A 12,500-nucleotide genomic window follows, 5' to 3' on the forward strand; every position below is an offset into this window, starting at 1 on the left:
CATCTCCTTTAGGTGTTAAGTAAGATTATTCAAGTTGCAGTAGCTTCAGTGTACATTAAGTTACAGTTTACTATTTATAATCAACTTTAAATGGAACTTGGTGTTCTACCCCAAACCATGTAAAATGAGTATTGCCACCTAGCCACATGCTTAATGATTTCTCTCAATATTCAGATGGTTTTGAAACGTTCAAAAAAGTCAGGAAAAGCAGAGCTAAGGATCCCACACACACACTTTCCTTCTCTCCCCATAAGAGAAGCACGGATGTGCCTTTGAAGTGTAGCTGTGAATTCTCCTAACCTGTCACTGTTGCTCCCACTTGTAAACAGAGGCTGCCTGAGACTGATGGCTTGCTGATACCTTCAGGAGCGGTTGTTGATTCTATAGTAACTGTCAAGCCCTTCTTCTCTTCTGCATAGTTTCTGTTGCTCTTCCCGTTCTATGGAGGTTTACTTTTTGGTTTACTTTTCATCTTGAGCAACCAGAGCTGCCTCTGTTGCTTTCTTTCTCTTTGTTAGTCACAGATAAGCCTCAACTGTTAGATATAGACCAGAAGAAAGTTAAATGAAAGACTGGGTCTGCATCTCAAACAAGGGAAGATAGGCCAGCATCTTACAGTCTGGAGTAGACTTTGCCAACTGCTTACCAAGTATTTAGTAGACTAGGCCTCCTTGGAGCTAATGGTGGGTAGAATTAAGGAACCTGGGCCCAGAGCCACCAGACAGATGATGTGTGAGAAACTACATCATCAAGTACAAATAACCCTCTTATTTCTGACTCTTCACATATTTCTTTTGTGGGGGAAGTGGCTTACTTTGCCAGCCTTTGTACCTGCCACTCTCACATCCTGATAACTAGTGATAGGGCCTCCAACCTTTTGCCTTAAAACATTGTATGTCAGTTCATCGCTTCTCCAGGCTCCTTGACGGCACACTAGACACAGAGCTTCAAAGTATTGTTAACAAAAAAAAAGTATTGTTAACAGATTTCCTTTCAGTGCTATCTACTGGACATGTGAGAGCGTACCAGAGCATTACCAGAGACATTATATGGTAGGGCAGCAGTTCATTCTGATTTTAGATGCTAATAATAAGTCAAGAGTATGAGTGAAATTCTAGAATAGCATAGCTTTAGAAATGTTATAAAAATTACATATGAATTGTTCATCATCATGTTTAGCATATACACTAAATTGTAGCTATCAGCTTCATACTATTTAATTGATTATAAATTAATATATAATTATAAATATATGTAATTATGAAGTAAGTTTCCATATGGAATTTTCATAAACATATTTCATTTTCTTTGATTACCAGTCCTCCCCACTCCCTCTGTCCCCTGACTCTCGTTTCTTGTTATACCCTTCCCCAGTCCTCCACAGTTCTACTTTGCTCTGCTGTCTTCCCTTACTTCGCCCCCTGACCTGGACCAGCAGGTTATTCTTCAGTGACAGGGTCATGAGGGAGAGGTGCCAGGGATGAGGATGATAGAGAAGAAGACAAAAGCTGGGGTCAGGAGGTTTTGCACAAGCTATATCTTATGCCAAGCATGTTCCTCGCTTTCGACAAGGAACTATGTCCCCTCAATCAACAATAGGGTCTGGAGAGATGGCTCAGCGGATAAGAGCACTGACTGCTCTTCTGAAGGTCCTGAGTTCAATTCCCAGCAACCACATGGTGGCTCACAACCATCATGGAATCCAATTCCCTCTTCCGGGCATTAAGTATATGACACACTTAAATAAAAAAAGAAAAGAAAAATGATCATCCAATGACAGGGTAACCTGTGGGCAATGAGAAACTGGAAAATGTCAAGGGAATGAATTGGTAATGTTTGAAAACTGTACATTCAACCCTGCCAGGCTCCTGAGACATAGCACTTGTGGGTCATTCTGATGAGAGAAACACATATATAGAGAGACAATGACTAACAAATAGGAATGGCGGGTGATGTGCAGTACAGTTGAAAGGAGCAGTCTAGGAGCCACATGAGGAACATCAGGAGTTACACCAATCTGATATTGTAATACTAGAATAGCCAAATATTTTTAAATACATCTAGTTTTTTATCATTTGTATTAAACCTTGCAAACTTTAATATTGTCTATATTACCTTTGTACCCCAAATAAGTTATCCAGAATTTACAGAAACCTTTTAGGTTTTTATTCTGTAAACAAAACAATCTCAATACATATAAATCCTTATTTATTAAAACATTTTATCTTTTTTTTTTTGGTTTTTCGAGACAGGGTTTCTCTGTGTAGCCCTGGCTATCCTGGAACTCACTCTGTAGACCAGGCTAGCCTCGAACTCAGAAATCAGCCTGCCTCTACCTCCCAAGTGCTGGGATTAAAGGCGTGCACCACCACCGCCTGGCTTTAATTTTATAGCATTTTTATCAATTAATACCATGAGTTAATATAGTCATATAGATCAATCTCCCCCTTTTTACTTTTAAAATAAAAACTTGGCTGGGATGGCCTGCTTGGGACAATTATACTTTAGTTATGAAGACCCACTAGGACCTACCATAGCAGATATTTAATGGCAGCTACTGTAATTATTTTTTGATTTATTTTTTTAGTCTATTCGTCTAAAACATTAGCTTTTTTGTTAGTTTTGTATAATATGTAAAAATCATATCAAAATTAAAACAAAACATTAAAATTATAAAATAAACATCTTTTCAGCTCCAGGATGCTGAGCCCAGAGGTGGTGATAGGGTGGTTGTCAGAGAGAGGGCAGAGGAGACCTGCCAGCTCAACTTCAGCTTTTACCTTTTGAATTTCTCTCTTAGGCTGCTCTGTTCTCCTCCCTGTCACAGAGCCAGAGGACCTCTCTGACCTAGGAGAGGTGTTTAAAGGACATACTGAGAGAAAACATGCTTCGATCTGAAATGGGAGGCTAAATCCAGAGTCAGCGCTCTGGCTTAAAGAGCACAGGACAATTTGGCCACAGCCACTCTTTTGTTTATGAGTTGGAACTCATTAGCTCTGATAGCATCTAAGAGAGGAATTTAGGATTTAGTTTAGAAGTTTGACCTAGCAAAATCTGAGGTGCAGAAATACTTTAGAGGAGGAGGGGTGGAGGTAGGGGAGACCTAAGAGGATACTTCAGAGCTTCTAACTTTATGAAGTTGTTAGTGCCTGGCCACCCCTGGCAGATACCTTTACCCCCTCTGCTGTGCCACTGCCTGTGTAAATCTGGCTTGGCTTCCTTTCCCTTGTGAGGGTATCACTGTGCTCTGAGGAGCGGAGACTGGTCAGCTGGCTGCCCCCCCCACCACCACCACCCATGCCCCAGCAGCCTTTGAAGACCACATGCACATATGTGCCGGCACTTCAGTCTTCTGGAGCCAGCACAGCCACTAGCCAGCACTGCCCTTCTCTGCTTCCCGTGGGGCCACCGCTACAACACTCAGCTGTGTTCTTTCTCTTACTCCATCTGTCTGTAAGGGACCTGCTGTAATAGAGGTATTTGGCTCAGATAAATGAGGAGGAGCCATTTTTGGTGATTTTGTAATGAAAAAAAATTTTCTCATACTCTGAAGCAAAAGTAATCTTAAACTTGATGCCACTTTCCTGTCTTTAGGACCTTTTTGTCCCTATTTTCCATTCTTTATTTTTATCTTTTATTCTTCAGTTTGGAGGAGACTGACCAGATCTATACAGGGTGTTAAATTACAATTTACTCAACTTTATGCTATGGTAAATAATCTGTAATCAAATTCCATTGCAAACTCATCAACTGGAAATCCACTGGCCCTTATAGGTGATATTTTGTCCTTAAACATTTACCTACATGTTCCCATATATTTAAATTTATAGAACCATTTTAGAAAAACAAAGGCAGATTTTTTAAAAATAAAATAGTTGTTTTTTTTTTTTTAAATAAGAAACTTTTGGGGCTGGTTGGTTGGTTGGTGTTTTTGTTCGTTTGATTTAGAGACAGGGTTTCTCTGAGAGCCTTCTGGAACTCATTCTGTAGACCAGGCTAGCCTTGAACTCAGAGATCTGCCTCTGCCTCTCTGCTTCTGCCTCTCCCTCTGCCTCTTGCTCTGCCTCTCACTCTGCCCCTCTGCCCCTGCCCCTGCCCCTGCCTCTGCAAGACTTTAGCAATACATTATAAGAACTAAAATGGAAAACTATATGCTTGCATCTAAAGGAAAACAAGTGCTCCTTAGCATACCACTGCCAGTGTCCACCCTACCGTGCGCCCCTCTTCCTTCAGGTGGTCCCTGTGGTATGACTGTGTAATGCTGTGTTTGTCTGTATGTTATGGCTGCATTTTCTCTTTCTACCATACTTGGTTGTCCCTGTTCAGGCAATAGTTTGACCCGGACCAGCAGGTCATTCTTCAGTGACAAGGTCATGAGGGGGAGATGTCAGGGATGAGGACAGTAGAGAAGAAAACAAAAGCTGGAGTCAAGAGGTCTTAACACCAGCTGTGACTTATGTCCAGCATGTCCCCTCTCTATGTCTCATCATGTTCTCAGGGAAAGCCTTGGGTCAGCCCAGTCCTCAACACCTCACCCCCTAAGTTTCCTGGCTTTCCATTTTCTCCTACTTGGAGATACATATTTAACAGTTAGAAGCAGGAATTAGTATATAAGCCTGGCTCTCCTTGCTTGGTATGTTTCCTAACCCAATCCATTTTTCTGAAACTTATTATCTTATAGCTGAACAAAATCCATTTTGTATTATGTCTAAAATTGTCAATGTGCATTCATCTTTTGATGGCCATCAAGCTGCTTGTATTTCTTCACTATTGTTAAGTACAGCAGCCACAAACATGGAAGTGCACATATTTCTGTGGTAGGTAGGGTTAGAGCCCTTCATGTGCATGCCCAGGTACAGCTGGGTTCTGTGGTAATTTTCTTTTAGTATTTCCAGTGATTACATAAGCTCCCATTCCTACGCATAGTATCTAAGTTTCTCCTTTCCTCACATCCTCTCTAGCATTTGTTGTCATTGGATTTCTTGATGGTCACTCTGACAAGGCTGAAATACTAAGTAGTTTCAATTTACATTTCTCTCATGGCTAGAAATATTGAATGGTTTTTTGTTTGGTTTTATTTTATAGAGGGTTTTTTTTTTCATTTTGTCTCAAGTCTACAGGGAATTGGACCTAAGACTTCATGTGTGCTAGAGAAGTATTCTAACTTAATCTCCACCCCCTTAATGCATTTGCATTTGTTCTTTTGAAAACTGTTCAGATCATTGGCTTGTTTGTTGATTGGCAGCTTTATTTCTTAGGTTTAATGTCGGACCTCCTTTATATGTTCTAACTATTAACCCCGTGTTTGAGGTATAAATGGACTTTTTCTTCTCTTATTCATTGGGTTGTCTGTTTAGTTTGTTTCTACTTCTGTTCAGAAACTTTTTAATTCCATGTAGTCTTATTTGTCAGTTCCCAAGTCTGTTCCCTGTGCTATGGAACTTCTATTCCCACGCCTTCCATTACTGTCTGAATGATGAGTCCATCGGGACACCCTTAATCTTCACAGAGACATAGCAGTCTCCCTTTGAATTCTAGCAAGGGCCAGGGTGGCTTTTGCTGTCTTCACTGTGGCTCAGGAATGTGAGAGGGAAGCCGTCTTGGAAACAGTCCAGAATGACAGATCTGCTCCAGACAAAGAATCCGAAACATCTAAAACTGCCAAGTCTGAGACACTTCAGAGATGCCCTGGGGTCAGAATCAGTTCCCTGACTCCATTAAAAGCTACATTGGGGGTGGGGGGTCCTAATGTCAGTCACTGGCTTCAGATACGGCTTTTGAGCCTAGTGGAAGTTAATATTGCCTTTAGTGAGCGTCATCTTCCCCCCCACCCCCCATCATGGCTCGCTTGTTACCGAGGACTGGTTTAGAGGCTCATTTTCACTTTGCAATAAGTTGGTTACTTTGGTCTACTTAATTTATTCTTCTGAGGTACTTTACATGTTGAGTTTCCATTGAGTTACATACAGGAAAGAATAATAAGTAAGTTTTTCCCAGCATTCAGGAGGCACATTGTAAACGGATACATTCTGTCTATGTTAATTCCATTTCCTACAAACTTTAAAGATTAGCTATTGAAAAATGCCATTTTATATAAATTATTGGTTTTTATCAGAGTAGTATAATAGTAAATTATTTTTTGTCTAATGACTTCTGTTCACAGGTGAAGTGGTATAATCTGCCCTTGTTTTATTTTTGGTTGCCCGAACAAGATGGGAAATATTTTTGATATGCAGGGGCAGTAGTGAGGCATCAGGATTCCATGCACTTCCTGTCAGCAAGGGTATCAACTGCCAGAAACCCCTGATAAGTCCTATTTTGAGCAAGCAGTGTCAGGACAATAGACGACAAGACACAGTTTACTGCTGTGAAACTGGCAGCAGAGCCAGCTGCGCCATCCTAACCAGAACAGGCACTCTGGAGCTAGACAAAGCCAAGTCCCCTTTTCAAACTATGCAGGAGGTTCAGCTAGTGAACAAGACAGACTTTTGACTTTTCAAACCAGTTTTAAGGGGTCATTTCCAGATCTTAACCACTGCTGTCTCCACAGCCTCTTTCACTGTCCTAGTGACCGAAGTGTTAACATTCTCCAGGGGGAAATATTTTGAGTAGTAAATGGTTAAAAGAAAAACGTAATGCAAGGGAATATAAAAACAATAATAGTGGAATACAAATATGGCTTGAGTCCACAGTGTGATCACAACATACTTTACCATGTTTGATAAGCCACAATGTTATCACAACATGCTTTACCATGTTTGATAAGCCGCAATGTGATCACAATATGCTTTACCATGTTTGATAAGCCGCATTCCTCTATAAGGAAGCGGCTTCCACTTGTGGTCATGGCTTAGCAAAATTAGAAAAAGACTAAGCACAAAGATATTTATAGATGAAGGTTCTGGCATCACAGACCCTGGAAAGTATGTTTTCTCTGATAGCTTAGCTCTCTGCCATTTGAGGGGGAGGACTGTCATGTTTTAGAGGATCAGGCTTAACATTTGTCAATAACAGTTTGTATAAAAACCTTCAAGACTCAAGTAAGAGAGTCCAGTACACTTTTACCAATGAGGAGCGTGAGGTCCAGAACAACATTAAGTTGTTTTAGATTTAAGACGGAGCAAACTGGACACACAGCATGTTGCTATATCTAGTGTGCTGTGTTTCTTTACTTACAAACATTTACCTCATATCTGCCTTTCAAAACTATGGGCAAGATCATGTAAACCCTGTCTGGGCCTTGCTACCATGGAATGCAGCATGCAGGTGACTCACTGATGGGATCCTGTCCTTATGGTCTCAGGTTTGGCATTAGGATGGTTCCCTGGACTGATAATAAACTCCCAGACTGGAGGAAACCTTAAACGAACCTTTGAGACTCAGGTCTATTGGGTTCATAGCACACATCTTGCCTAGGCCTTTGGGATGCTTAGCATTCACCTTACCATTTCTTGTTCTTGAAAGAAACATGAGTTCCGCTGGCCCCGATGGGAGGAAGATGATGAGAAGGTGTGATGGTCTCATTGACTCATTGGTCCATTATGTCAGAGGAACTATTGCAGACTACCAGCCAGATGATAAGGTAATGCCACAGTTAACCTTCCTTATGCCAAATTAAGCCCCACTAAGATGCTTCAAATATTAAAATAATTGCTTGGGTATAGTTTTGTTCCTTGACTTACTTGCTAAAGCCAGAGTTTTCGTTATATGCTTATGCACTTAAATTTTCTTTTCTTTTTTTCCAAGATAGAGTTTCTTTAGTGTAAATCTGGTTGTCCTGAAACTAGTTCAGTAGACCATGCTGGCCTCAAACTCACAGAGATCCACCTGCTTCTGCCTCACAAGTGCCAGGATTAAAGGTGTGAATCACCAGCATCCAGCTGACACTTAAATTTTCTATCTAGCCTTAAGCTAGAAATTCTTTCAGAGTCAAATTTCCAACAAACTTTTTTTTTTAAACAGTATGTTTCTTTTTTTTCTTTCAAAGATTTATTTATTATTATAAATAAGTACACTGTAGCTGTCTTCAGACACACAGAAGAGGGCATCAGATCTCATTACGGATGGTTGTGAACCACCATGTGGTTGCTGGGATTTGAACTCAGGACTTTCAGAAGAGCAGTCAGTGCTCTTACCCACTGAGCCATCTCACCAGCCCTCCAACAAACTTTTTAATAACTCAGTGTAGATGTTCTTCAGGAACACAAAGACATGTTCAACAATAAGCTTAAATTTCTCTCTTCCATCGCCACAATCTTCTTTCTAACTCCAGCTTATCCATGGCTGGAGATTATAGGTCAATGGTGACATACTGGTCTGACTGTGTAACTTAAGTTCCTTCTGTAGCACGGTGTATAGAGCAGACTGGAGAATCGATGGCCACGTCAGTTATCACCGTTTGTCAGAAGATTGCACATGAGTGACCTGTGCTGTTCCTCTTCTCTCAGGGCCTGCATGCACAGGCAGTACACCATATGCCACTTCTCTAGTACCATGTCTGCCACTTACATTTCCTGACCTTAACACCAGTTGCTATAGTAACCTCCCGGTTGGTCACTATAAGCAGTGTCATATCTTATTCCCATCTTAGCGTAGCTACCAATTTATGTAGCTTGAAGTTGTTCTGGACGTACGTGTTCTTTAGAAATATGCTAAGGGGCTAGAACTATTCACTATCAGAACTAGAACTATCACTGTTCAGTGGTAGAGCATTTGTGCACTGTGCAAGAAGCCCTGAGTTCAGTCTCCAGATATGTTTTTAAAGGGAGTTGGGGAGGCTACCATCATTTTAGCATAGTACCCTTGACCATTCATTCATGTTCTGACGTTAGCCATTCCAGCTAGTCTCAATAATTCCTGCATACCTTAGGTCCAAGCATACTAATTTTAAGAGCTGAAGCCTGAACAACCTTGTCATCTGAAAGGGACATCAGTATATGAGCAGTATTCATGTTCTGTTTCCTTAGGCCACAGAGAACTGTGTGTGCATTCTTCATAACCTCTCCTACCAGCTAGAGGCAGAGCTCCCAGAGAAATATTCCCAGAGTATCTACATGCAAAACCGGAATATCCAGCCTAACAGTAACAAAAGTATTGGGTGTTTTGGCAGCCGAAGTAGGAAACTAAAAGAGGTATGATGGGAGATCTTTGAGAGACTGTGGGTTATATAGATGGGGACAAAGGGGTAATGAGGTTGGAGGCTCTGATTCCTGGCTTCATGTTAGCTACTGTTTCAGATTATTTTAGTTCTCACATCAGTCCTCCCATGAGGCTTCACCAGGAAGGAAACGGACAGAAAAACTCATTAGTTTTCCTACATTAATTCAGTGTTTGGGTGATGAGGATTAAATTTTAGTCCCCACTCATCCGGCTCCATTTTGTGCTGTTAGCTGTTAAGCCATGCTGCCTTGTGTCCTTTGTGGGCCATGCCTCAGCCAGGTAATGTTTGAACATTACCTGAAGCCTAAAAATGAATACATTAAGAGCAAATTTCTTAGGAAGATGTATATCTCCTTCAAAACTAGCATAATAATGAAAAAAAAGGGAAGCACCATGTTCTTAGTGTTGTGGTACTCTTGAATTTGGAAAATGGCTGGTGAATATAGACCCTTGATCCTATTCCAAACCACTCCACAAGCATCTGAGGAGACAGACTTGTTTTTCTTGTCTTCAAAGTGATGACGACCATTTAGAATTTAGGCTAAATGCACTGGATTAGAAGGACCTACATTTAATTCCCTTACTGTGATGTGTAAAGTTGGAGAATGTGAGTATCTTAGAAAGCAATAACTATTGTGAGCTAAAGTTAAGTAATTGAATATACTGGTTTTGTGTTTTGTTAGTCTTTCTAGACAGTGTTTCTGGTCTGTCGGTGTGGGTGCCGCGTTGTAGGCATGACTTGAAGTGCATTTACTCTGTGTGTACTTAGCAATACCAAGACATGCCGATGCTGGAGGAAAGGAGCAGTCCCCACGGCATTGAGTGGCTGTGGCATTCCATTGTGATAAGGATGTATTTGTCCTTAATTGCCAAGAGTACCCGAAACTATACCCAAGAAGCATCACTTGGAGCTCTCCAGAACCTCACAGCAGGAAGCGGTCCGGTAAGTCTTGTTTCAGTTTTTCTACTTCTTAAAATGAGGTCACTGTAGACTAGCTCGGGTGCAGAGAAGCAGCAACCAGGCAGAAGCAAATGTTTCCTCATTCCAGCCAAGACAGGTCTCAGACACCACGAGGACTTCAGCCTCAACGTCTATCAGCTGTGTCAGACCACACCTACGAGGAAACTACACAGTGGCTTTTATATTGCTTAGTTCTTCTTCCATTACAGGCCTCAGATCACTGCCTCAAGCTAGTTGGGAAAAATACAGAGAGGGAAAGGAAGGGATTTCTCATATTGTGGAACTCAGAGATTTGGAGTGAGTCTCTTTTCCTTCATGATTTATCTTGAATACCTCACTTCATCTCTGGATTTTGTTTCCTGGATTCATTTTACAAGAAATGCTAGCTAGGACTGACCGCAGGCATACATCCTATTAACCTGGCGTCCTTACAAGAAGTGCTGTTAAGAACTCAGCAAATGTGTCTCACTGGTCCCATTTGTATCTCAGTTGGGCTTTGGAAAGAGACTGTGATATGAATTGGCCCTGCCTGGGTAAAGCGCCCAGGGTACAAGTTTGCACTAACTGGGGTCACTTGCCACTTGTACTACCTGTAAAGGAATGCTCCTTCGCAGAAAGTCAATGTTTACACCAAAAGAAGCAGTATGTTTGTTCTTTGTAGGTAAGAACACAATGTCTATGATACCATGGTATTTGAAAGGACACCTGCATGTCTGTGTCTTGGAACCCCACCCACAGTGCAGAGCCCATTCTCTTTCCCAATGACTTATCATCAGAGTCAAAGCATGTAGCAGAAGGCTATTGCCTGTACTGTACATTGTGTGTATATTATATATTTATATATTCTATTTCTTTTTGTTTGGTTTTTTTTCGAGACAGGGTTTCTCTGTGTAGTCCTGGCTGTCCTGTAGACCAGGCTGGCCTCGAACTCAGAAATCCGCCTGCCTCTGCCTCCCAAGTGCTGGGATTAAAGGTGTGCACCACCACCACCCGGCTATATATTTTATTTTAAATCATTATTTGAACTAAGCTTATAGTACCTTGCTCATAAAGTAAGCACTCCAAAATAGTTCATTACATAGCTGGTCTTCCATTATATATCTCCACATAAAAACATTCTTTGAGGGCTAGAGAGATGGCTCAGCAGTTAAGAGCAATGACTGCTCTTCCAAAGGTCCTGAGTTCAAATCCCAGCAACCACATGGTGGCTCACAACCATTTGTAACAAGATGACACCCTCTTCTGGAGTGTCTGAAGACAGCTACAGTATACTTACATATAATAAATAAATAAATCTTAAAAAAAAATTCTTTGAGGGAACGGAAACATTTGAGGAAATGTATTCACTGTCTATATAGAATTATTATAAATGTATTTACTTCTTCACATAGAAGCTTATTTCAAATAAAACTGTGAAATCATAAGGTTGCCTTACCATTGCATTGTGGTTGAGAATACAAGCAATCATTTCTTTGATTTGTCATAAGCTTGCTTGTGAACAAAGAGACAGGAAGAACTCCATTGTTTTAAGAAACTCAAATGAGAAAATATGGAGTAAAGCTATTTTTTACCTAGATGATTAGGAACTAGTGGTAGAGGAGGGGAAGCTGGATGAGGAAGGACAGTGTGAGCCACACTAAGATGTTTGAACATTATTCTGAAGGTAACAGATAACTTTTAACAGATCCTCTATTGGTATTTAAGATCAGCAAGTTTTGTTTTTGTTTTTAGTTTCATGTGCATTGGTGTTTTGCATATATATCTGTGTGGCAGTGTCAGATCCCCTGGAACTGGAGTTATAGACAGCTGTGATCTGCCATGTGGGTGCTGGGAATTGAACTCAGATCCTCTGGGAAAAAAAACAGTGCTCTTAAAATCTGAGCCATCTCTCCAATCCCTTACTTAGAATTTTTTTTTTTTTTTGAGACAGCTGTGTAAGAGATTACACAGCTCTGGCTGTCCTGGAACTCACTCTGTAGACCAGGCTGGCCTTGGACTCATAGAAATTCACCTATATCTGCTTCCCAGGTGCTATGATTAAAGGTGTGCACCACCATGCCTGACCTAAAAAAACCCTCAAGTTTATTATCACCATTTGAAATCATGGAGGTGGTTGGATGAATAAGTTTGAAGAATGCTAATCCAGAAATGTACTATTTATTCAAGCACTGGAACAAATTTAAAAATCAGAAAAAGCAAAAAGCTAAATGAAGCAACAGTACAGTGTTGGTGTATAGGTGAAATTAAACTGGGTTGCAGCATTATTAAAGGTAGAGGGATGGGATTTATGTGATAGTCCTGGAAAATGTGAATGGTTAGTCCTGAGAAGTGTGAATGGCTAGTCCTGGGAAGTGTGAGTGGTTAGTCCTGGGAAGTGTGA

At 40.9% G+C, this 12,500-nt stretch overlaps 1 protein-coding gene across 1 annotated transcript in view; it reads left to right on the forward strand.

Annotated features, from left to right (window-relative positions):
• Pkp2 (plakophilin 2) overlaps positions 1-12,500 on the forward strand; it is a 54,886-nt gene that overhangs the window by 32,332 nt on the left and 10,054 nt on the right. The window contains exons 7-9 of the mRNA XM_031363202.1: positions 7,465-7,582; positions 8,967-9,131; positions 9,929-10,102. Of these exons, the coding sequence (XP_031219062.1) occupies positions 7,465-7,582; positions 8,967-9,131; positions 9,929-10,102 (457 nt within the window). The remainder of the gene's footprint in view (positions 1-7,464; positions 7,583-8,966; positions 9,132-9,928; positions 10,103-12,500) is intronic.

This window comes from Mastomys coucha, unplaced genomic scaffold (assembly GCF_008632895.1).
Source record: "Mastomys coucha isolate ucsf_1 unplaced genomic scaffold, UCSF_Mcou_1 pScaffold12, whole genome shotgun sequence".
NCBI lineage: Eukaryota > Metazoa > Chordata > Mammalia > Rodentia > Muridae > Mastomys > Mastomys coucha.